The sequence below is a fragment of the Perissodus microlepis genome, chromosome 17 (assembly GCF_051167445.1).
Source record: "Perissodus microlepis isolate ML-2025 ecotype Zambia chromosome 17, ASM5116744v1, whole genome shotgun sequence".
NCBI classification, from domain to species: Eukaryota; Metazoa; Chordata; class Actinopteri; order Cichliformes; family Cichlidae; genus Perissodus; species Perissodus microlepis.
This window is the reverse complement of record NC_140477.1, coordinates 13,507,185-13,533,975: the sequence shown is the minus strand read 5'-3', so window position 1 is coordinate 13,533,975 and position 26,791 is coordinate 13,507,185. Positions and strand designations below refer to the sequence as shown.

The 26,791-nt window shown below is 40.5% G+C and overlaps 1 protein-coding gene across 6 annotated transcripts in view; it reads left to right on the top strand.

The window, feature by feature from the left end:
* Positions 1-26,791, top strand: part of anks1b (ankyrin repeat and sterile alpha motif domain containing 1B) — a 278,541-nt gene that overhangs the window by 76,042 nt on the left and 175,708 nt on the right. For 5 of the 6 annotated variants that reach the window (XM_084911141.1, XM_084911142.1, XM_084911145.1 and 2 more), the window contains exons 4-6: positions 13,372-13,524; positions 19,376-19,519; positions 26,607-26,682. In XM_084911141.1, coding sequence (XP_084767267.1) covers positions 13,372-13,524; positions 19,376-19,519; positions 26,607-26,682 — 373 coding nt within the window. Of the gene's footprint in view, positions 1-13,371; positions 13,525-19,375; positions 19,520-24,282; positions 24,493-26,606; positions 26,683-26,791 lie in introns of those variants that run through there. The other variant, XM_084911147.1, reaches the window with a different exon arrangement.

The window sequence follows — 26,791 nt, the reverse complement described above, 5'->3', positions numbered from 1 at the left end:
ATAATGTGGGCGATATTTTGCACAGGTGTGAATAAAGGTGTGTCTTGACATTTTTGCTTGTCCTTAACTAAACTGAGACTTGCTTGTGTCTATAAATAAAGTTGCTCATTACCGTTATCTCCTGCTACCTTTTCCACACTCCTGTCATCATTTGTGACTTTATGTAAGAAAATGAGCACACAAGTTGAGTTTGTAGTTCAGTTTAAATCTGCTGCGCTGCACTGTAAATGTGCTGTGTCGGTGTCATTGCATTTTTTTCCTAATGAAATTCTGATATTTGTCAAACAATTTAAAATCACATGAGTAGTCATGAGTATTTTACTATTGAATATTGTGACATATACATTTTTGAAGTAAGACTGTAACAAATATTCGTTCAGTACACTAGGCAGCAAGAAGGTTCTGGGTTTGAATCCAGCGGTCTCTCTCTGTGTGGAGTTCACATGTTCTTGCTGTGCCTGTGGAGGTTCTCTCCGGGAATCCCGGGTTCTCCGCAGGCCAGAAGCATGAATGTTGGGTTAACTGGCAATTAAAAATCAGCAATAGTTGTGGATGTGTGTCCCTCCGTGTTAGCCCTGATATATTCTGGCGACCAGTGGCCAGTAGGCCTTTCACCCCATGGTAGCTGGGATCCTGTGACCCTGAATTTGATAACAGAAAGAAAATGAACAAACGTTTCTTGGTGTATATTGATAAATATTTAGGGACAGAAAATGCGAATGTGTTTTATAATTGTACAGAATATTTCCAGTTTATCTTTAAAACTGTAAAAGTGAATGCTTTGACATGAATTGAGCTGCGGTTTGGGGAAGGCCTCGAAGGGGACTGGCGATGGCTCCCGGGCCTGGCAGATCCCCATGCACTAAATAGAAGTGAAGAAGTTAAAGAATGGAGAACAAGGTGGGAGGGTGGGGCATGTAAACGAGAATGACCAGTTTGTAGAACTGAGGGAACCTATATAGATGACAGCCGGAAGGAGCGTATTTGGAGGCGTGGTCCCGCTCCTGAAATTCCGATACATAATGTCCAATTAATCATCTAATTACACTGATCATCTTTCTCTGTAACACTCTTCATATGCTATATCTCACTTTGATGCTTGTCATCAGCTTCCATCCTCCTCTGTGTGTAATAAGCTGTTACTTTAAAAAAGATAAACACACTACGCTCACACTTTTATGAACACTATTATGTTAGTCTGCTCTTTAGTGTCCTTAAAGGCGTTAGTTTTCTCCTAAGCACTCAGGTTTGCAAACACTGAAAACTGAAAATGTGGTACTTGGGCATTTTTATTTGTGTATTTTATATCTATTTATATTTTATATGCATGCTGCATGTTTGTACAGTATTCTTGTTTGTTATATCACCGCCAGGGTGCTGGGTTAGGGTTAGGGTGCTGTTTTCAGGTTGCAAGCATAAATCAGTGGGTAAGATTTATTTAGTGTTGGTGTGTTTACGATGCCTAAGCTCCATATTTCCCCGCTGTCTGTCGTGTCTGCAGTACAGAGCAGGGCTTGCATACATTAGTCTGGGTGATGTAGTGAGTCTCACGCGCACTCACACCCATCATCAAGACGTACAGCAGCAAGCCATTGGCTGCACATTACCCCATTCTCAACAATATTACTCTGCCCACACACACACCATTACTCGTGTCAGAGGTTGAGTATTTATGTGTGCGCGTGCTTAGTTTTATAGGCTCGCTCTGGTGGCACAGTATTTGCCTTAATATGATCTTTTTTTCTTACAGGAGAAAGGGAAACTCAACATTTGTGCTTGCTTTTGTGCACGACGTGACAAATGGTGACAGGAGTGTGGAAAAGGTAGCAGGAGAGAACTGCAATGAGTGCGAAAGGTCCTGAGAGTGTAAAGAAAGAGATGGGAGGTTGACAAAAATTGAGCTAGGGGAAGTGTGTGGGCCAGTTCCACTCTGCAGCCAGCAGAAGATTATTCAAGGTTAGTGGGTGTTATTAGTTGGCGGTAAACCAGTTCCAGCCCACTGTTTATTGTCTAATTGGTCCCAGTAGTTCCCATTCGCAGCTGCTTTTGTTTATTGCGGGAGCGTGTGCGCACGAGAGAGGTGGAAGCCGCCTGACTGGAGGAGATGATTATACATGCCGTGTTCGTGCGTGTTTATGTGTGAAAGACAGTGAGACAGTGATTGATGGCGAGAGATTGTTTGTTTGCTCAAAGCTTGCACTCGGATTGCAAGGCCAAATGCATGTTTTGACGACTAACACGTGGCTGTTTGTGATCTCTTTCTCCCACTGAGGCTGACTCAGATCAACGGCTGAGTGAATGAATAGAAGACAAGTCAGGAGTTTAATTTCATTTTATTTTGTTTGTTTTTATGATAGAAAAGGGAAGAGTAAGGACCAGGTGTTACACCTGGCTTGTTCGGGACATTTTAACGGGGTCAACAATATCAAAATACACATCGCTAAATCAAAGAATAGATGCAATTAACCGAAAAGTCCAAGGAGAAACTAGTTGCCTGAAAGGCGAGAGGGAGAATATTGTCAGTGGAAATCTCGTATACAGCCAGGTCGGTGAAAAGGTGCTCCATGAGGTACAGTACTGTGCAAAAGTCTTGAGCTAGCCACTATTTGTTTGTATTCTTCTTCCAAGCAGACTTTCTTGTAATCTTTTAAAAGTGATCTCAGGCAATAGTTCTTTCTGAAGGTCATTCAAAGTTTTTCTTTTGACATTTTCATTCATTGTCAATCTTGGAAGAGACTTGCAAACCTGACGATTATTAGAGGTAGTTTTTTTTTTTTTGTTTGTTAACTCCACTTAACACTGACCTATGAATCATTCAAGTATAACAGGCAACCTAACAACTTAGACCAATTTCAAATTGTACTTTGCTACTAGCAGCCTGTCGCAAAATGTATTTATAATTTATAATTTATTCCTGCTTTTTTCAGTCAAATCTACAAAAGAAAGCTAAAGATAACACAGTTCGACAGGCATAAAATCTTACTTATGCACCATCAAAACAAGACAATTTCCAAAGAGCTATAAATGAAAAAATTTGAGCCAGTAGTGTTGGCAAACCTGTCAAAAGTGATGGAATTATGAACACAGAAAAGTACCATCAGATTTTGATCTACCATGAAATACCATCTGGAAAGCATCTAATTGGCAACAGCTTCATTTTTCAGCATGACAATGATCCCAAACACACAAACACTGCAGTAAAAACATACCTGGATAGAAACGCACAATGGACTGGCCTCCCCAGGGTACTGATCTCGACATTTTTGAAGCAGGATGGGATCATCTAGTCAGAGAATGGAAACAAAGGCTGCGAATAACCAGAGGAGAGCTTTCATGTTTTCCAAGAAGTATTCCCAAAGACTGCTTAAAGAAATTACAAGGAAGCTTGTCTGAAAGACTTCAGGCTGTGTTGAAGAACAAAGGTGTTCAAAGCACATATTTACTTTTAAGCTTGTTAGAATTGTTAAAGCTGTGTTTTTGCCTGTATTTCCATGTATGTTTGCACACATTTCAATACATTCCTGCACCTGCTTCCCATTGTCCTAGCAAAATATAAAGACATGAGGAGTTTGTACTGTAGCGGGGTGGGGGGCTTTCCATCCTCATGGACACAGAAAATGTTTCCCCTCCTCCATCAAGGAAGCTCTTCCGATTCTTTAAATGCACATCGGGAAGATGAGAAGTGGGAAGAGTGGGGATTTCTTGATGACCTAAGAGTGAAGCATCAAACCAGTAGTAGGGATATCTTACTGTATATGGATGTCTTTAAAAAACGTATCCATGCTGCACCTTTACATGTGAGGCAGTTAATTCTCATAGTCTTCACACTGTGGATGAAAAATCAGCCACATGCAGTGTAAAGCATGATCATCCTGTGTGTGATGAATCTAGTTATCATAACTAGTGTGTTGGGACCATACACGGAGCAAAAGCAGGTATGTGTTGTGGAAATAACATTAATGTAGGTAAAAAAAATGATCCAAGGAATCATGCAAAAACACTGATCTGTACATAAATTACAAGCTTTAAATTAACTGCTGATAATTATTTTAACAATTTTAAATATCTAATGACTGTATTTAAGTTTTATAGGCCTAAAAGAGATTTTCATAATTGCCTATCTATAAAAGATAAGCTGCTGTAAAGCTCTGAAATTGAAAGGTCATTTTAGTGGGTTTTACACGTGGTACAGCTTTCATTTCATTTTCACTTTTCATTTATTTAACAAGGTTGTGATTAACACTAAACTGTTTTTAAAAACCAGATCTAAAGGCTGCAAGCTTCAGCTACAGCCATTTGAAAAATGCTGTAAAGAATGATGGCGGTGAACAAAGCCAGTACAGACTCATGGCCTATGAATTGGTGCACTCTGCATGAACCGGTAAGAAAACAGATACCACCACATTTTTAAAAACAGTAATGTTGCATATTTTTGTAGAAAGTTCTATAATTCTATCATATATTGGACCTTGACAGCCCGGCAGCCCCAGCCTGAAACAAGCATTTTTACAGTAGCTCCTTTCCTTTGCCTATAAGCCACCTTTCTTCTGATTGACTGCCTATGCCTATGTCTGTGTCTGTGCTCACAGCTGGAGCTGTGCACCCAGGATGACCATAGCGATATTCCCTCTCTCTTACATCATACAGAACCAAAAGCAGAAAAAATATGCATATATTTCTATATTACCCTGAAGCCTGAGGTTTTGGCTTCAGTCTGTTTTGAAGGTTGTATGCGACTGGGTTTAACAACATTTTATTTTCAAACTGTTGTAGTATTTCTGTATTGTTGATGAAACGTGAGGGAAATTTGAACAGTTACTGACCAATTCTGACACTTTTTACTCCAACGTACCTGCACAGATAAAAGCTAGCCTGTAAATTTTGCTAGGTGTGTATCCTTACAGTAGTTGTGTCCTGCCGATTTGCCCACTGATGGAGAACAGATGTGGTTTGTGTGTGTGGGAACCAGCACAGAACCGTCTTGGCTACTTTCTCTGTGTGGGACCTTTGGACTCATCAGTTTAGGGTTATCCTGTGCGTACACTGTGTACTGTATGCGTGTGGGTGACTGAGTATGTCAACTATGTGTCGCTGTAGGAATGTGTTCTTCTTCAACAACAGGAGGATGTAGGGTTATTCTATCCCGTCTCCTCTCCATTTTTCCCCCCTCATCGTTCTTCTTTTCCTGCTCTCTTTGTCCTCCCAGAGGAGACACTGAGCAAGATCACAAGAGAGGCAGGCCTCTCACCAGCAAGAACTTCTGAAGGCTTAAAGACTGTGTGAACTGAGGCAAATGTTACAGGTCACGAGGCCATTTTCCTGCTGTGTGTTTCCATGAGAGTGCTTCTGTGTTTGTGTCTATTCGGTCTTGGTAACTCGATGTCCGGTCATGCACACATGCTGCTTCCACACAAGAAAATGAAACCATATGCGTCTTGATGATCAATTTGAGAACACATGCTACTACTGCTGCGACAAACCGCCCTGGGAAAGTCCTCGGCCACTGAGATGCCCACTGCTGCCAAGACACACACTGAGCCACAGGTCGCTTTCTCATGAGTAATCTCTTAAAAAAACGATATGTTACTGTATATCATATGTTTTTAAAAGCCTGAATCCCTGCCCGCAGTGGGATTCCTAATTAAAGTTTAGCAAAAGTAAACTGATTCATCTCTCCATGAATCAAAACAAGCTCTAGCCCTGAGCGATTAAAGCAAGCCCAGAGCAGATTGTGTGCGAGGGTGTTAATTGAGGTGTTATAAAAAAACATTGCAAAACAGATTTCTAGGATTTCTTTGAGGTCGTCAATTAAGACGTTTAGCTGGGGAACACTTCAGGGAGGTCAGAGTTTACAATGGTAACCGCAGACCGGCCACCCTGGAGCAGAAGGGCGTTCGGTGTCTAGCTCAAGGACGCTTTAGTTTTAAGGAGATTATTTGGAGATGCCCATGTGTAAGCATTAAAGATCAAGCATACCGCCCCTGGTGTTGCGCAGTCCACTTTGATAATGCCATACATCATGTTTTTTGGGGGTTTGAGTTTCAAATATATTAAATGAAGTGTATTTTAATTGCAACTTTGATTGTGGGAAAGTTTGTCTTTTACTCAATCAGTCAAGATGCTCTCAGCTTCTCAGATGTGAGGAGTTGCTGCAGCTCACATCATGACAGTTGCCTTTCATTGCAGATTAAATATCTTTGGGCTTTTACTTCTTTATTGCAGCGTGGGCTCTCAGTAATCGTGATGTGCATTTTTCAGTATTTTAATGGAAAACCACAAGTCAGTTTTTCCCCAAGTAATATTAAGAGAGTAATTAATAATGGTTATAAAACATTGTGTTGCAAGAAACACTCCTGGCACCATTTACCTCAAAATGTGTTCAGTTGAGTGCTTTTATTTTGGAATTAAATCAGTGTCTGCAGCTGATGTTGCTGTGAATCCTGTGGAAAACCCCAAAGGGTTGTGCGAACGAGTGTGTTTCTTGCCAAAGTGTCTGTGATCAGTCAGTCGGCTGCGAAATGTGGATACTGCAGTCTATTCTGTCTCGCTTCTCATCTTTGTTGTTTCTGATCTGGTCTCATCTTCTCTGCTATCTTTTGCAATCACTCCACTTGTCCTCACATGTGTTATTAACTTATTATGTTCACAGTTATTATGGCTCATTTTTTAGAAATTAGTTTCTGTACCCAGTTTGACCTATTTAGTGCACAAAAAGGAGTCAAAGAAACAGAAACCACCTATTATCTCTCTCTTATTGTCCTTCAGTCTACCTCTCAGCTCCTACAATATGTTCTTCTGTCTGGATAACAGATTTTATCCACATTTCTCTTTAAAAAGAATTGTTACAGGCGTTGAGTAGGGGTGTAATATATCACTGTAGCAATATATTGTTATTTTATTTTGTGACCCAGTTATTAATTTGCTCTGTAAACAGATTCCCTCAGCAATTTGACTCATTTGATTTCAATGTTCATAGGATTGTTCAAAAGGAGACATATGTGGACTAAATGCTGGCCAAGGAAGTGTCTGGATATGCTTATGATCTGAAAAGGCCCGCGCAATTGTCCTGTTGAAACAGCCGGTATAGGTTTTAACACCTCATCTCTGTACCTCTGTACGGTCAGATTTTCACCAAGAACAATCAGATCAGAGACGGTGCTCTCATTAACTAGCAAGGCTGCTCCGATAGCTTAGACATGCCTGCCAGGATCCAGCATCCTAATATCCCGACCTCAGTCAGTCATGGCGCTGAGTGTAGCTTTTTCTGGGGGGAACCATTGGTTTTGAATTGGTGTTCAGTACACAAATTGTCATCACTGACTAAAACCAATCACCCAGAACTGAAAAGAGTTCACACAGAGATTTTAATAATGCACCGAGAACTGCAAAGATTGAAAATGTATTTCACTTTAACTTAAAAATTGCAGTTCTTTCTCTTTCTTTGTTTCCCTACACCACCACATTTCGAATATGTTGCTACTAGACACCAAATCTTTCTAGAAAAGTCAAATTGAAGTTCTTAGACAATGCCATTTTTTTTGGAACGAACTTGCATGAAAATACTTTTTCCCCATTTTAAAGCTTTATTATCGTTTTGACCATTCAACCGATTTGAGTAGTTTCATGGTAAATGCACACATCATGTAATGGAACCAGTGTTGGAAATTTTAACCTATCTCTGAAAAATGTTCTCTGGCCATACTATCACACTTTCAAGCAAATTCAAACTCTCAGAATTTTATGCTGAACTTCAGCTACACTTTTGAAACGCCATATTCCTGAAGTCATTGTAGCAAATATTTGGCCTAAAACATTTGAATGACATAGCTTAAGTAGTTCTCTTTTTATGTAGCTGTTTGAAACTGGCTCCACAGAAAACACTGCAGAGTAAAGCCTTGAAAATGGCCAACACAAAAATATTTTTTTGTGAGCAACTAATAACGGCAGAGATCTGAGATTTTAACGTTTTCCTATCAAGAAATGTATCGTTCGTGATGGTCAGGCTGGAAGCATTTGGTTGGAAGACATCGAATGACCCATCAGCCTGAAAAAATCACATCTTAACCTTCAAAAATATCTTTTTTTTTTTTCGTTGGTTTCCTGTGACAAATGACTTAAACCACTCGCTCGTTTTTTAAGTTATTGATTTGAACAGCTCATAAATATAATCTAAAAGCTGTTTTTCTTTATTTTTCAAAACACAAACCCGAGACCCTCCATTTGGTGCGTTTAGGTGACATCAAAAGACAACACTCTCCCTGAACAGGCAACGCACAAGTTCTAATAACAGAACATAAGAGGGAGTAGCAGAGACATTCATCTTGTATGCCTCGTCTTTTTTCATTCCTCATTTACCCCGCTCTCCCCGGGCGGCGAGCTGAGCTGCTTGGATTATGCGATGCTGTAACATAGACGGAGCTCATCCTGCATATCAGTCCATCAGCATTAACGCAGTGCATGTTCAAACAAATACCTCTGCTCTTCCTCCGCTGTGGTTTCATTTCAGACCTGGCCTCGCTGATAAGGCTTGCTTATTTGCATGGATGTAGCTGTTTGGTCCCAGGGAGATGAACTGCGAGAGCACTGATAGAGTGCACCATGGGAAGCGTGTGCGTGTATGTGTGTAGGTATCATTCTGTGAGCAAAAGTTGATTCTTTGTGTCCTTCACTTAAAGAATGCAGAAGATGCGCCGCATATAATCAATATATAGGAGAATAAATCCTTCTTTAAAGAGTAATAAAACCTTATAGCTGTCATGGTAGAGTAAGCTTTATCAAGCCAGGGCTTCATTACTGTGTGAGCATTAATATCAGCTGCATATGCTGCTGAAAGAAAGGCTGTGACACAATCATTTGTATGGGCATGTCAATAATGTGCTGCCATGCCTGTTGATGCGGCATTAGTAGACGGCTGTTGCTCAGAGCCCAATCAGCAACAATGCACTTGAGTGCTAGATGGTATCGGAAAGCTGTCAGAGCAGCGTAATAGGAATATATGGCCACTCCGAGAACACAGAGGCAGGATCTTTTTTTTTCTCCGCCTGCTGCTCTCTCGCCACATCTCGGGCTCTATTGCTCTTGTCTTGTCACTCTGAGTCTCTGCTCGTGTTTTAGTCACTCTTCTTTCTGTCAGGAAATTGCATTTTTCCTATCTTAAGCAGCGTGCGTGAGGCACGGCGGTTGGGAATGACAAAGCTTCATTGTCCATTTAAGGTTGCAGAGACGGAATAGGCCACAGGCGGCAGCAGCAACGTCTGCAATCTTTATCCCAGTGGTTATCACATCCATGTCATCAGTGTGTGATGCTGCTTCTTCATTACTTTCTGATGCTTGTTTTGTGTTGAATATGAAGATATCATCCTTATCACTGTTGCTAAAACCATAACTTGCTACCCTGTTTGGTTTTCTTGAAAATAAACAAATGTATAGTAACCAGACACTTTATTAGTTCCACTTGGATAGTACTGGTTTGGAACCCCATTTATCTTCAGAATGGCCTTAATTCTTAATGGCATAGATTCAGCAAAGTGCTTTTTTTGGGTAGATGGGTACACTATGGTTGGATGTGGTCAACAGCAATATTTAAGTAAGCGGGCCCAGTATACTTTCTGTTTTTCAGACCAGCCTATATAAACTCTAGAGAAGGCTGTCATGGCTAAATACATTGACTCCTGTGTGATTGGCTGATTAGATATTTGTGTCAATGAGCACTAACAAAGTGGCTGGTGAGTATAAAGTTTACACAATCCACCTTTTAAATTCTAACACATGGTGGTTCTTTCTACACTCGCCATTTGCAGAAGTTGATATTCCAGTATTGGACACTGAGATGTTCCAATAATAAAGTATTCTATGAAGGAGAGTGCCACCACTCTCTCACCTTTACTGTTTACAAAGTCATGTTGTGTTTGATCTTTAATGAAAGAATGGCTCTGTCTCCAGACGTTGCTTTGTAATTGGACACTTAATAATATCGGGACCAAATGATTGTGCTGCGTTTTTGGTTATTTGGGACTTGGTAGAAGTTTATGAAGTCAGGATATGCAGTTGATTAGATAAGCTGAAACTCAAATTATCCATCAGGGAGACTGAGTCACTCCAAGTTGAATATTCACACAGTAACCAAGCAAATGGAGTTTATTAAATACAACTCTGGCACCAATTATACCAGTATATTATAATGAATGTGAATTACAGAGCACCTGAGTGTGTGATTATTGTTCTTACAGTGCAGTGGATCTGCAATCAGACCTGCTCTGGAAGGTTCCACTCGGCCATGAATGGAGGGGTGTGAAGTCCACAGGGGAAAATGCATGGATCTGATTGGCTAAGGAGAAGGGAAAGCTCTAAATCACACAGTGGTGTTCTTTTGCTGCTACAGCGTGTGCGTGTGTGTCTTCACGGGGTTTTCTTACCCTCTGTTATTCGCAGATACAGTATCTCTTCATCTCGCTCTCATACACTTCTCAGAGGCATAAATGAAAGTATAGAAAGCCAGGAGAGGGAGGCGAGAGCGGGGGTGACTCTGGCTCTGGGGAGCAAGTGAGTTAGAAAAAGCCACGAGATGAGATCTGAGCAGTGGAGTGTGGCCGTTGTGTTTTGGACTTTCATCATGGAAATATTAGAGGTGAATTGGATGATGAAAACATTTAATGAAATAACGTAAGAAGACAGGGAAATATCAATTACAAAAACGATTCACACGACAGTTATTATTATTTCATGTTTGGAGTGTGTTGTTTTCAACTGGTGATAAAAAGCTATTTTTTAAAGAACATCTTGATAATCACGCTTGATTGCCTTTTCATGTTACAACATTCTCTCACGTTTTGTTTGCCTTTCTCTGTCCAATCAGCAGCCAGTGACATTTCTGTCTCATTGATTTGATTTTCCGTTAAAACGGAAGTTTGAGTCATTATTTCTAAGGGCTTTGAGCTAAATGTGTTTGCAGTTATTTAAGAAGTAAAGTTCACTTGCTTTTTATTAATTGTGCTTACTGCAGTAAAGCATGTTGGAGCTACACTCTATGTGTGATATTATAAACAGAAACCTAAATTCAGATCACTTTGCATGCACAATTCATATATCTGAAATATACGGGAGCCAGATTAGTCATTGTTAAGTAAATGAGTCCTATTTTTACCCAGGGAACCCTAAGGGACTCCCAACTACCAAGGGTTCAGGGTCTGACAGGGGCCCCTAGCCAGCAAGGAAACGGCCGCATTCTCCCAGAACAGAACACATGAGAAACTCCTGTGATCCCATGGTTGAAGTGTTGAAAAGAACACTGTCTGGTGTAAATGAACCTGCATCCCTATATGTCTGGAGGACTTACAGCTGGCCTCATTTTCTTCCACCTTTCCAAATGGATCATAAATCAAAATGATTTCTTTCATAGTTCCTAGATAGAAGCTCTTGAAATTTTGAATATATGCCTGTTTGCATGTGAGGACTCACCTGTAGTGATGAACTTTACATATGTTTAGTTGCTTTTCTATTTTTTTCTATTTTTTGGTTTTATGGCACCCATATTTTATGGTTTAGTTTCAAAAACACAAATCCTTCATACCCAAGCCTGAGCTAAAAATAACACAATAGCCAGACTTAATCAGGTATCTGAATAATGTGTAAACAGGCAACAGGACATACTGATGATACTAATGTTTTACAGTATAGTAATGTCACATTATATATATATATATATATATATATATATATATATATATATATATATATATATATATATATAATCATATTTTTAATTCAGTTACATTCAAAAGTGTCAAGATAAGCAAAAGTAGACAAAACATATATACATTTGTATGCTGTACTGAGATAAAACCAAATTATTATTATTTTGTGTGTGTGTGATTTGCTGATACTATTTTTCCGGATTCTGATTTCGCAGCATATGCGAATAGAAATAAACTTTTTTCAATGCAAACCATTGTTTTCATAACAGAGATGATTAAACTTGACAATTTCCCACAAACTGCAGTAAGTTACAGGATCTTCTCTGACTTAAACTGTAAACAGTGATCTGCTACTGGAAAGGGGTACAAATGTTGAACTAACAGTAAGTTGCTGTTCACCCACCTTTACCTCACATATTAAATCTTGTCAAACAAAAGCAGGTGCAGTAGACTTATATACCAAAACAAAATGTCAGCTACTGTCAGATACATTTTCCAGTGCGATAATAAATTTACCAGAAAAAGAGACATTGATGCTTTTTATATATTATTTCTCGTAACTGCTCATCCCGAGGTTGCTGGCTTGTGGCGGGCCCTTGCCGGTCATCAGCCCGGGTTGAGAACACTGGAAGTCGGCTTATTTTGTTTCCTACCCAGTCAATCAGTGCAATTCAAGACTGGAATTCCAAACATTGCCTTTTTCTCTCTTGACAGGAATGTTCAGGAATCCAGAACAAACAAACAAACAAAAAGCTTGCACAGTGTTATCTAAGAACCCCCCCCCGCAAAACTGAGCATGCCGTCTGACAAACAAATGTGCTAATGAATGTATCCTAACGGCGCACATGAACTGAGGCCCCATTTTAGTTATTTCATATCCAAATCAAATCCAGATGCTTTTTAAAACACTTACCTACATATTTGCATCTACTTTAATCAGATCACATTTGATGGCCAAAATACATGATGAGGCAAAGTGTAATTAACTGAGGGAACATTTTGAGAAATTCTTTTACGGAAGTAAATGTTTTGAGGTGAGAAATGTGATGCATTAAGGATTTTTAAAATGTGTATTAACAGTGGAGCTTGATTAATTGGCAGTGAGGTGATATAAAGCTAAAAACATCCAAGTACATAACAGCGTATAATGCGTTTAATCATTGAAAGGCACAGTGAGTTACCGTTGCTTCTGTTACACAGACAGGACACCATAGATTTCTCCTAGCAGGTCTCTCAATCCTGATAGCCTTTTGGAATTTGTACATGCAGAATGATATAGTACTTGAGATATGTGTTTCATATGTGTAGCAGAAATCTCTGCAGTGAAATGTAGCTTCCCCATATCACTGGGCCAATAAATAAAGCTAACTGCTCCTTCCTCCTCCTTCCTCTCTTCCCTTATATCTCAATCGCTTCACCCACATGTGCCCTACTTATAAATCACCACCTTCTTATATCTTATATTGCAATCAAACTTACATTCCATTTTCCTAACCTTATCTCTCTCAAAATTTCATCACCTTTCTCATCACTTCCCTGGATCTCGCCATGTTTCTATGGCTCACTTCACTTCGTGTCTCTGACTCTTTATTATTCCAATAATTCCTAAGTTCACTACCCCCCACCTTCCCTCAACTTCACTCTTTTCAATATCCATTTTTTTTGTGTTCTTCCACAGAACCATGAGAAGGAAACTGCACTCCACTGTGCAGCCCAGTATGGACATTCTGAGGTGGTTTCAGTACTGCTGCAGGAGCTGACTGACCCCACCATGAGAAACAGCCGACAGGAGAGTCCTCTAGACTTGGCAGCACTGTACGGCCGACTGCAGGTCTGTGAGAATATCTGATCAATGAAAACATCATTACTTGACGCTAAGAAAAACGAGAAGGGAAGCACTGCTTTGAATCTTTTAGTTTTAGTTTGAGCCAATAAGTCAACTCAGTGCATTTAGCCACGTAGCAAGACGACCTGCTGAAGTTCAAACTGAGCATCAGAAGTGATTTTAAAGTCTTTGAATGTGACATGGTTGTTGGTGCCTGATGGGCTGGCCTGAGTATTTCAGAAACTGCTGATCTGCTGGGATTTTCCAACACAACCCCCTCCAGAGTAGAAAAGGAGAAAATATCTAGTGAACAGCAGTTCTGGGTTAAAATGTCTTGTTGATGTCAGAGGTAAGGAATGTTTCCTTCACCGCGTTGAATCTGTGCGTTGAAGAGTTACTGCAGTTCTGAAGGCAAAAGGGTGTCCAACTCAGTACCAGCAAGATGTAACTAATAAAGTGGCTGATGAGTGTAATTTCAGAATAAAAGATTTCAAAGACAAAGGGATTTTTTTTTAATCCAACATACAATACAAGACAGTTGGAACTGTTAGATAGAAAAGGTCCAAGCATTTCCATAATAATATATCTATGTATATATATATATATATATATATATATATATATATATATATATATATATATATATATATATATATATATATATATATATTAGGGGTGCAACGATACACAAAATTCACGGTTCGGTTCGATACTTTGGTGTCACGGTTCGATATTTTTTCGATACAAAAAAATGTTCATGCCTTTTTAATTTGTCATTTATTAAAATTATAAATATATATTTTAACTCAAAAGTACAGTTTTTAGATTTAATGTTGCTGAAACAAGAAAAAAAAAATCTATCTGATCGAGAAATCACTCATCTTTGGAAAAGAGAGTTTATTACAGAGAAATGTCTCTTTCCAAAATAAAAGCTATACTATACGCTTCTTCTGGGCTATATTCTCAGCAGCATATTAAACATATCAGGTCCCCATAAGGAGAATCATGTGCTAACAGCTGTGTAAATGACTCGGGTAAAGTTTGTAGCATGCATGCTTGTTGTTTTTGTCTGCTTCCACTTGTCTTTGCACTAGGATGATGTCGGCGTAAATGTGCAGTCATATTCGTGGTGTTCCCACTAGTGCTGTTAGCGTTAATCTTGTTAAAATGACGTTAACGCCATAACGCAGCAAATCTACCTTAACAAGTTACAACACGTTAACGAGCTAACTGCGCTAACGCACTAGTTCCCACCAATGCAACTGAGCATTGCGTGGCACATCCGACATACTGCTTTACTTTTGTCCATGACGCGCTTACCATCAGGGTCATACTTCACATGAAAACTGTGGAATTATATAACATTATATAGCTTTTTAGCATTATTCTTTTTAGCATTATACTGTTCAAACATTATACTTTTAAGCAGGCCTCTGTGTGACCTTAGGAGCAAGAATAGTTGAAGCAACATTACAGGAAGAAGATGCACAGACGAGATACTAAGAAATAGTACAGAAGTTGCATTAGATAAGAGGGGGGCAAAAGGGCAGCGTGAAGAACAGTCTAACCTACCTTGGATAAGTATAGACTAGAAAAGTAGAACTAAGGAGGAGAGCGTAAACCCCCGGCACAAAACACACTTGACACCTACAAAGCGCACACTCATGACACTTGACATGACCCACACACACACACACTCCTACAGTACAGACAGGAACCCACACACATTGCAGACAGAGACATGTACATCACACACACTTCCACAATGACGGCGACCAAGGGCTCAGAGAAGAGCTCGAGAAGATGTGGACGGTGAAGGTGACGGTGGTCCCAGTGGTAATCGGAGCACTAGATGCAGCTCCAGCAGATCCCGGGAACAACAGCGGAGATCTCTGTCCAGAAGAGCGCAGTCCTAGGAACAGCTAAGATACTGCGCAGGACCCTCAAGCTCCCAGGCCTCTGGTAGAGGACCCGAGCTTGAAGGATTGACCGCCCACAGGGGCGAGTGGGGAATTTATTTTTTTTAATATATATATACATACATATATGTGTATATATACATGCATATTTATATATTTATGTATGTATATATGTATATGTGTATGTATGTGTATGTAGGTGTGTCTATAAAATATAGACATAAATGGTTAAAACGTCATCACCTTGATTTCCCAGCACTTTAATATTTACTTAACAGATGCATCTTCTCCTGAATAATGAGCATGCAACGCCTTGAAGTCAAAACAGATATAAAAGCATACCTCAACCTGTTTAGGTTTTGACCTTTTCTACATTGGAGAAGCTTTAATTTCCATAAAAGCCGCTCGATATAGAGGACTTAGGTGGCACTCCATGCATAAGAATGTGATACAAACATCTGCTCCCTAATCAGTTTAATTTGCAATTAAAATTGAATTGAAACTCCAATGTCATTAATAAAAAAAAAATTTCAAAGTGACAAAATGGGTAAAAAAATATAATTAGCTGAGCTTTTAATGTAGCTGACAGGAGGCACAAATCCTCTGCAATTTGGGGTGAAGAATAAATTAGCTGTGTTTTATTTACAGAGTACTTTGCTCAAAAGGCAGCAGAAGGGATCGTAATTAAAAGAAAGCGCGGTTAAATGCAGGTATTTGTTCTTGTAAAGATTTTTGAAGAGCATCCTCTCCCCCAAAGATACACACTGGTTTCTCAGTCTAGGTCATGCTTTTGTTGATTACTGGTTAGGAGGCTGATATGTGGATGATTTACTGTATTTTAACCCAGCGGTCCCCAACCCCCGGGCCTCGGACTGGTACCGGTCCGTGAGTCGTTTGTAACCGGGCCGCGAGAGTTGAGGCTCAGGTGTGAAATGTATGGTTTTCAGGGTTTTTATCGGTTTTCAGCATTATTTTGTTATCGTTTTTATCGTTAACTCGGTTTTCCTGGGTCTTTTCACGTGTGTTATGAATAAATTTTCTTTTTTTCGGTACCGGTACTAGTTTTATTTTGTTGTATATATCCGCGACACCTTAAAGGCCGGTCTGTGAAAATATTGTCGGGCATAAACCGGTCCGTGGCGCAAAAAAGGTTGGGGACTGCTGTTTTAACCTGTTCGTGCACTGTGTATCCTGTCCAAGCTCCTCACTGGCAGGTAAAGGGAAGCAGCAGGTGAAGAATTAACAGGGCAAAGACATCAGACCTTCCATACCTCTACTGCTAATTCAATTTAACTGATATATATGTGTTGGGGGAAAAAACCCTCAAATATCGCCTTTACTCCACAGAAAGGCAGACACAAAGAAGTGTGACAAAAAGCGTGCACATGCGAGCACAATCCCACACAGAGGCGTGTGCCTGCTGATGTTCAAATGCAATCACACATTCTTTCTGCTAAGGTGGTGAGTAATTGCAGTCAAGCCATACAGGTTTGTCTGAGTGAATGAATAATTTATAAAGGCAGCACGGTAGTTCTCTCTCCTCTCCTTTCTCTGCATAATAATGAAGGGAAATCCCTGTGGTGGAAGCTCCTGCTGCATGGAGATGTAACTAACACAGGGCAAAAGTTTACTACACACACACGCGCAAAGATGCACATTAAAGGGAGGAAGCTTTCGAGAGAACTGCCTGTTGGCGAGCTGAGTTATTAAACAAACGTCATTCACTATCAGTTAAAAGCACAGGAGCCTCTTACCTTAGGAGTTTTAAAGGATATTTTCTTTCACGATTGGTTGAAAAAGGTAAAAATACCTGCTGATAATCCATCTTCAGTGTTTACTTAGCATCCCACTTAGTCAAGCAGATCAGGAACTGCAAGCTTGAATTTATGATTTTGAATTTTGCAAAGAAATTTTACAGAAAGTTTGGTGATACTAAAGCAGACTTCTCATTTCTGGACTGTTGATTTTGTCTTCTAAAATGACAGCTGCTGGTAGCAGGTTTAAACAACTTAATAGAACATTTTAAATTTGTGACTTGTTTTAAGGAAGAAACTTATAAAGCAGTCCAAAGTACAAGTATTATCACATCTTGATGCATTCTCAATCATCCAGGAAAATAAATCTCCAAAAAGTTGATTCTGTTCATCTGGACGTAGCATTTTGTGGGAGAAACGTTTCGTCACTCATCCAAGTGACTTCTTTAGTCTCAGCTGACTGCAGGTTTCCCCAATCTTATAAACAGCACATTTGCATAATGACTGAAACCAGCCCACTGAAGGAACAATGGGCTGGGAGGTCAGTTCCTTAATCTTAATTATGCAAATTCTCATGACCATTGATCAACAAGCACTAAAAGCTGACGTGTACCGTAAACCTACGCATACGGATCAGTATTTAAGGTTTGACTCTCATCATCCACTGGAGCACAAACTAGGTGTCATTAGGACGCTACAACACAGAGCGAACACCATCCCCACTGACACAGCGGCCAGGGAGGCAGAAGAACGGCACATCAAGAAGGCCCTGAGTAAATGTGGTTATCCCAGCTGGACTTTTGTCAAAGCTGGAAAGACACCTAAAGAAAGCTCCAGCCAATCCAGGAGAGAAGGACAACCGCTGCCCAAGCGAAAACCTGTAGTGATCCCATACGTGTCAGGAGTATCGGAGCAGTTGAGACGCATTTTTTCGAAACACCGGGTCTCTGTGGCTTTTAAACCCCAAAACACGCTGCGCCAAAAACTGGTCCACCCCAAGGATCGGGTCCCCCGACACAAACAGAGTAACATAGTGTACGCTGTTAAGTGCCAGGAGGATTGCCAGGATTTATACATCGGGGAAACCAAACAACCTCTGGCGAAGCGGATGGCACAACACAGAAGAGCTACCTCGTCAGGCCAGGACTCTGCAGTCTATTTACACCTACAGGCCAGTGGATACTCTTTCAAGCATGAGGATGTACACAACCTGAGCAGGGAGGAACTCTGGTTTGAGCGCGGAGTCAAGGAGGCCATTTACGTGAAAAGGGAAAGATCATCTCTGAATCGAGGAGGGGGCCTAAGGGTACATCTGTCACCATCTTACAATGCTGTGATGGCAGCCATTCCCCAACTCTCTGTGAATGGCACTCATGACCATTGATCAGTGGTCTTTGATCAGTGGGTTTTGGTCAGTGGTTGTTGATCAATGGTCATGAGAACTTGCATAATTAAGATTAAAGAACTGACCTCCCAGCCCATTGTTCCTTCAGTGGGCTGGTTTCAGTCATTATGCAAATGTACTGTTTATAAGATTGGGGAAACCTGCAGTCAGCTGAGACTGAAGAAGACACTTGGATGAGTGACGAAACGTTTCTCCCACAAAACGCTACGTCCAGATAAACAGAATCAACTTTTTGGAAAGTATTATCACACTTTAAGTCAGGCTTGTTCTGGACAGCATCACTAACTCATCGTCAAGCATCCTCTCCAGTTGATGATCCAATGACGAGTGGATGATGTGAAACCAAGGTGCATGATTGGATGGGGCATGAGTGTTTCTGCAGACTGGGTCTATTAATATTTCACAAACTAGTGATCTACTGCGATTTTCCCACTCAATCATCTGTTGGGTTTACAGAGAAAAGACCTGTATGTGCTGTGATATGCAAAGCCTTGTTTTAAATGACCACACCCAACCACACAAGCCCGATGTGCACTAATTGTGGATGACAAATAATATAATTGCTTTATTTATTAATAAAAGGTCCAAGGAGGCTGCTTTGGATTTTAATCCTGCTAACATGGCTACAAAATGAAGCAAGGCCTTCCTTTGACCTTCACTTTGAAATTTGTGTTTGGTGCAATTTAGCTTTTAGCAGGTGTAAGAAGGTGACAAGTGGCCTAGTTTTTATATGTTTGCTGTTTTTGTCATTAACGTGTGGCTGTGTTTTTTGTGGGCAGGTGGTGCGCATGTTGGTGAGTGCCCACCCCAATCTCATGACCAGTCACACTCGGCTACACACTCCGCTTCACCTGGCTGCCCGCAACGGACACCACAGCACCATCCAGACTCTGCTTGAGGCCGGCATGGACGTAAACTGCGTGGTAAGAAGGCACCACCACATTCCTTTTTAAACTTAATCTCCCGAATTTGTTGTACGCTGTTAAAATGGACAGCTGGACACACTTTGGGATTAGCGAATTCTAATGAGTCACTAAACAATAACAGCGCCTTCTTATTGTGCTCCAGTCAGTAAGAAAATGAGAAATCTTGTACTTCAGAGGTGTTTACTTTGAAAGTGATATATATTTACAGCAACTGAAACATGTAAGACAAGATATGTTTGCCTGGTAGGTACTTGAGTTTAACATTTTGTTCCTATTATCTGATATAGATTGGATTAAAATAAAAAATTTTTTTTTTACAAAACTTGAAAAATTATTTAGCCTTTTGCTAAATCTTTCAAAATATCCTTCCTCCTGTCATCTTGCAGTTTTCTGATTTAATAAAAGAAAATAGAAGTTTTTATTTTTACATATGCAGATTACCACATGCATGGATGCTGGGAAGATTCTTCTTTTGAATCTATGTGCTTCCTTCATCTGATCAGAGAGCATATACTGTATGTATGTATATTTATGTGGTACATGGGTCCTATGGTTTGGTGGTGGGGAAGGATGTATAATTATTTGGGAGAACAGACTGTAAGAGCGAAAGAAAGAAGAAGAACGAGGACAGGGTGTTCCAGAGAGGGCCCTCCTTTTACACACCTCTTTATATTTTCATTAGAGGAAAGGGAAACGCGGTGTCGGTTACAATATGTGGAGCTTCCTTACTGCTCGTTTTCTGATGCGATGTTTGGACCTCTCCGCTCTTCTCACCTTTATATTTTGTCTTTTTGTGTATTCTGAGTTGTCTGGGCGATTCAAATACAACTTAGTCCCGACCCTTTCTGGACCATTTGCTTTTGTGAAGTCTTGTCAAAATGCAGCCACGCTTTGCTGATTTCTTGAGCACTGTTGTCTTTCTCTGGAGAAAAGCTGAACTGTTTGACTTTGATGACTTGTCTTAAATGTAGAAATATAGCCCTTTACTGTATTAACGGTTCGCTTTGGACTTATTACTGGATTGCTCACACCACAAGCTTTATTTTGACCCGGCACAGAGGAACATCACAGCTGATCATTGGCTTAGTGGGCTTATTAGTTTTTTATCTGGACAGATCATCAATGTGTACCAATAATGGCGCTGTTATTTCAAAATATAAAACCGCTTGTGATTGTTTGTTCATTCCTTGTCCAACTATAGATCCATTCATCTTCTTAACTACTTATCCAAGAGCCTGTCCCAGCTGTCAGCTGTTCTCAGGTGGCAACAGTGCTAACTGCTGCAGCTACCTGCTGACCAACTATAGATACTTCTCACATCTCACAGCTTATTATAAGGTCATCACTCATTATATGCTGGCTTGGGGGTTTTGGTGTCTAATGTGCAAGCCATTGTGACAGACGTTGTGTAGTTTAGAACCAGGTTAAATTCATTATTCATTAAAACAGCTGGTAAACAGTTGTATTTGTTCTGAAGTCCTGCAAAGTCAGCATTAATTGGATTGTTTTTTTGAGGAGAGAATGTGGACTGAAGACAAGGCTTAGGATCTACGACTTGTTCTATGTTCCAAGCCGTGCTTATGGATGACTAAAAGAATGAGATTACGCATACTTTGCAGCTAAAGTTCATTTCCCTTTTACAATGTGTAGTTTAGAACAAGGCTTATGAGATTTTTGGCAGAGATTACACTAACCAGGAGTTGCTCTTTTGTATGGAAAGGAGCCAGCTGAAGTGGTTCGGGCAGCAGCTCAGGAGGCCTTTTGAGTACCTTTTGGAGTCTTTCCAGGTGTGGCCAGCTGTTAAAAGACCCCAGGGTAGACCCAGAACTTACTGCATGCGCTGTATCTTAAATGGCATGGAGGTCTTTGGATGCCTGAGGAGGAGTGCTGATGCTTATTCTGCTGCCAATATCACCTGACCGGAGATAAACATCAGACACCGTATGGATATAATTTACTGGGATTAGCCACTTTTAAGTCCATATTTTGTATTTCTATATTTTATTAAACAAATTAACTTTTTTTTAATTCAACATTTTCACCAGAAATATTACTTCACTGCAAACAATGTCCAGGTACGAGCTTTTAAACAAGACAGAGGTCTAAACCGCTATGTGAAACTCATTTTACATTAAATGGCATATAGAGCCCACTTTGATCTTACGTAGGCTGTACTAGTGAAATGCCACTTTTCTGTCAGTATCAGTAACTACACATTTAATCCCTGAGGTGTCTTAAAATAAGAAAGTAATGCACAATTTCAATAATACATCTCTACATGAAAAAGAAACGCTGATTTACTAAATGATTGCAACGATAAAACTGAAAGTTTTTATTTAAAAATGCTCTAAATTCAGATTTACAGTGTTGGATGTTGTTGTTTCACGCTTCTTTACTGGAGTTGGTTCTGTTGGATTGAAGAATTGAAGCCGAAAAGCAGCTCCAGGAGATTCAGAGCTCAGTCAGAATCTAAAGCCCCCTAAAGCTGCTGATTCTTAATCAAGGGACATTTCTGCTTAGAAGCTATAGAAACAGGGATCGATCAGAGTTTGTACACACATGCGACAAAACAATCCTTCAAAGCCTTTATAGGAAATTTCCTTCAGTGCCCCAGAAGCTTTTATGGATCTAAAACATGTAGCTGTTGCTATGTGGATCTGAGAGACTCTAGAAGTTAACTTCTGCTGCTGCCAAAATCTGATCTGACTCTATTATCATTCACTGCTGAGACATATGGCGTAACAGATGCTACGTTCTCCCTTTTTTTTGGCTGTGTAAAGTACAGTTTATATACAGTATAAATAACATGTGGATGGAGGAGGGTCTGCGACTACAAGACAAATATGAGCTTTTTTGCCGTACTGTGACAGCGTCCATTAGAATGTGTAGCAAAGAAGAATTTGATGGACACGGACGTGGATGTGTGTCTGTGTGGATTCCATATCTGGAAGGATGAAAACAGTTTGACCTCTTGGATATGAGAATCACTGTGAGGCTCTCAGAGTGAGGATATGCATGACTCAGTGGCACTGCACCTATCTTCTCTGCCTTCTGTCCTTGTTACACGCTGCGGTGTCTGTTTATGCCCGAATGTGTGCATGCCTGCTCAGATCTGAAGAGCAGGGCTGTGTTTCTCTGCAGGGATTTGGCCTGAGGCTCCATGTGTCTAGAGCAGATGAACACTACACGCCTTTGATTTGCCTCACCTCTCTTCACACGTCTGCAAATCCTCCGCTCTCCCCTTTTCTTACTTTTCCTCTCTACCTACTGATCAAGAGCACTGCAAGTCTGATATCTCAAATCGTCTCCTCAGTTTACCCTTGACTTTTGCTCCGCTCGTGTCTGTTGCTGAAAATAATGCATAGAGGCATCAAGTTCTCTTTTGCTCTATTAGCTATCATTATCATACGTTGGATGAGAGTAGCTGTTGCACACTTGGCGAGTAAAATTGGCTCTTTGGTTGGTTAAACTTGATAGTCAATTAGAGTGAGCCTACACATGTCACCTGACCTGGAACAGGGGTCAAACACTGCTCGACTGTAATGGTAGGCATTTCTGTTAAATTGGATTTTCATTTAATCTCCGTGTTGCACGGTATTTGGACTCTCCTGGTTTTACTCATAGACTGCACGTAAAAGATGGATATAGCAATAATGATTCCACAGCATTGGCTACACTTTTCGGACCTTACTCCCTTTAATATACAGTTTTTGTTTTTGTAAAAGCCCCATGTGGCTGTTTGCATTTGATGTTCAGTTGCAATAACATCAGGTAAACAAGCAGACTTAATGGCTTCCCTGAAGAGCAAAGGCTTTTTTAATGCCACTACGGTGAGAAACACAGCGAGTGTCGAGTTGTCCTCTTTTCCCCACCTGCTTTCCGCTCTTCTCCATTTCCCCTCCTCTTGCCTCGCTCGTTCTTTCTCTCTGTATTTTCTGCAAGGCCGCACTGTCAGAACTGTACTAGAATGTTGACGGTGCAGAGTGGATGCTGTGGGTGACTCACAGATGGCATTCCAAGAATGGAAAGCAAATTGTGCATGTGTGTGTGTGTGTAAAAGAGAGAGCGTGTGTGTACAGGTCAGTAATTGGAGTCATGCCATATAGGTCTGTGTGAGTGAGAATGAATAATTTATACATGCTGCGCACTTTCTCTCTTTTCTTCTCTCTTTTTCTCTTGCTCTCACACACTCTTTCATCCTCTGTCTGTTCCCATAATAATGAGGGGAAATCCCTACAGTATGGAGGAACGTGCCACTGAGTGACCTATAGCCAACACAGGGCAAAAGTTTAGTATAGATACACACATCTTTGTTCACAAACACAGCTGACTGCTATTTCCAACACTGTCTAGCACAAAAATATGCTTTAGGTCATTATTTCCTGCAGTGCAGCTGTTTTGATTAATATAGAGTCCTATTTTTTTGTCAAGCATAAGTAAGAGGGATGATGTGAGGATTCACATTCAGACATTTACCTCGTCGTCCCATCATGAACAGTGAGTGCTACATTTCTGCGTGCTGTCGTTAAACCGATTCATCTGCCTTTCAATTCCAGGAAACTCGGAGTAAGAACTGCCTTCCTTGTTTCCTCATGACATCACTGCATAATCACTATGGGAAACAGGACAGGAAGTGGTAAAGGAGGTTCAGGAGGGCAAGATGTGTGTACTAGAATAGGGGGTGGATCTCTTCCTGAGATACAACCTCCACTTTCATGCATGAGGGCAGAGATTTCGTTTTGCAGGGGAGACATCCACATTGTGATAAACTCGCAGGCGCTACAAATTTGACATTTCATTTGTTTCCACTTTGGATTCACACCTGCAGGATTTTTCCGAGAGATCTGGGCCTTTGACCTTTTGAACTTTTAAAAGACAGAGGAGCTGTCGCATATGGCGTTATAGCTTCATTTTTCCATCAATCCCTTCTCTGTGGCGATAACACCTTTGTGTCAGGGGAAACGGAAAAAGTTGAGTATTCCCTGCAGAAGACGATCACACTGATGTGGTGTAGTGTTGCGTCGAGCAGAATTTCCTGGCAGTGTCGGCTGTCGTCCAGATAATTTGTCTTCATTACGGCTGGGACTTCTATTCAGTCCAGGGTTTCATCTGTGTTGCCAGGAAGCCAGCTATGAAGGATGCAACGTGTTCAGCATGTGTGTGTGTGTGTGTGTGTGGCTGCGAGTGTGAGACACGTGTCTTTGTGTATGTTGAAGTCCTTAGTATCCTCGATGGGCTCTATTGCTTCCAGCAACATGCACAGATTAGTATGTTTAATGTTCCAGAAAGACCTTCAGGATCATGATGTCCTGTTAAGCTATATAGCAGTAACTTCATCAAAGTAAAACTAGTTACAGCGTTTCCCTTATATATACGTTGTGTTTTTGGCTTTATTAGCGGGGTGTGTGTATAAGTCTTCCCAGCTGCACCTAATAGTCCTTGCTGAGGTAGGCATAGCAGTAGCAGTTCATTACCTCCCGTTGGTTCTGGTTGGAGTGGCCCTCCAGCTTGCTGCTCATCTCATGTGCAGAATGAGTCAACTGGACTGCAGGATGTGAGTCTCAAGTAGCTGAATGATGTTGAACATCACTAAAATAGTAATAGCGTCCCTACCTATTGACCTGATCTATTTTTGTAGCTTATTTTTGCTAATTATTCTGATTGTATGGAAACAATTGACTGAAGCAGAAATACAGTGGACAAATTCACTGCACGCTATTTGGTAGAGTCCGACCAACGTAGGACCTTTTTAGGACAATTTATAGATCCGACTTTTTAGTCATAGTCCTTTGACTAAAAAGTTATTTAGTTTTAGTTAGAATTTAGGTATCTAAATTATTTTAGTTTTAATCGACTAAATATTATAAGGTTATAGTAGAATAAAATGTAAAAGGTTGTTGTTTTATTACCCTTGAGAGTTGCTCAACATGGTTAACAAAGCATCCTGTTTTCCTTGGTATCAAATGTAAAACTTGTCCACATATAGCCACACTTCGCTTCCTCCCAAGCACTGACAATTTGTCGCTTTTTCATGAGAAGCATGGAGGATGGAGCTAGTTGTAGTGTACGTGTGTTTCCAACAGCAGAGTGCCTTAATAAATGCCATTACTGATATATTAACAAGTACCAAATATTGGCCAATAATATCAGCCCAATACTGGCCCTCCAATAAATTTTAACTTTAGGTTATTTAAAATAGATTTGACTTTAGTTAAATAAAAAAATCTGTTGGGTTTTGTCAGGAAGGGAATCTGTTATAAAAAGACCCTGTGTGGATGTACTAGTGTCTGGCATGTTGATAGTGAATATTGGATCTTGTTGGCTGTGGGGTGGAGCTTTAGTGGAGGAGGCTTTAAGTGCTCGATGGAACTGTTTGGAGGCTGTTTGTTCTTGAGCTGCTTACTCTGCTTACTCTGCCCGCTGGTATGGAAAACATTCTGATGTGTGTGTTTCCACATCCTAGGATATCAGTCATTAGCATCAGCAAAAGATGTTGTAACATAAAAATTCTACACCTAGTGTCTTTAAGTCTAGCTATTTTGGTCCTGTTCACCCTCAGGCTGTGTGATTAAACAGCTGTTCTTTATGTTGTTGGACTTTTTAAATGTATCCTTGTCAGAATAATCGTCTCTCTCATCACTGCTGATACGGGATGAGACACTTACTGGCACCATCCCCGTGCTGGTTTCAGTGTGTTGCGTCATATCTGTAATATCTCTATTAGTTGGACTGGAGGCTGATACGGGCCAGCGTAGGGTGAGGTGAAAGTCGGACGTTTCCACACAGGCGCCTGCTGCTTGTGTAATGGTTTGAAATCGCTGTGGCCTCGCACTGTTTGGAGGCGAGGGAATGTAACTTGTTTTAATCTCTCTGAATCTCTTTCATTTAACTGCCAGCGAGGGGGGGAAAAAAAGATTGTATCAAATGAAAATATTGCCTTTTTGCTCCCTTTTAATCCCAGTTCCCTTTTATTTTTTTGTAACGCCTCTTGTGCTTTCTGGTTTTGATGTCTATTTTTGTCTCCACTTTCAATTGTTAAAGTGACTTAATATTAATACACAAATGCTATCTCTGTCTCTTGTAGACCGAGAATGGCAGTGCCCTCCATGAGGCAGCTCTCTTTGGGAAGATGGATGTTGTTCGCCTTCTGCTTGACTCAGGTGGGTCTATAAATATACCCCGGCTAAACAAAAACTGTGCGTGTTTCCTTATATGTGTGTTTCCCTTGTTTCTCCCTCTTTTTTTTTTTTTTTTCAACCTGTGGCTAGA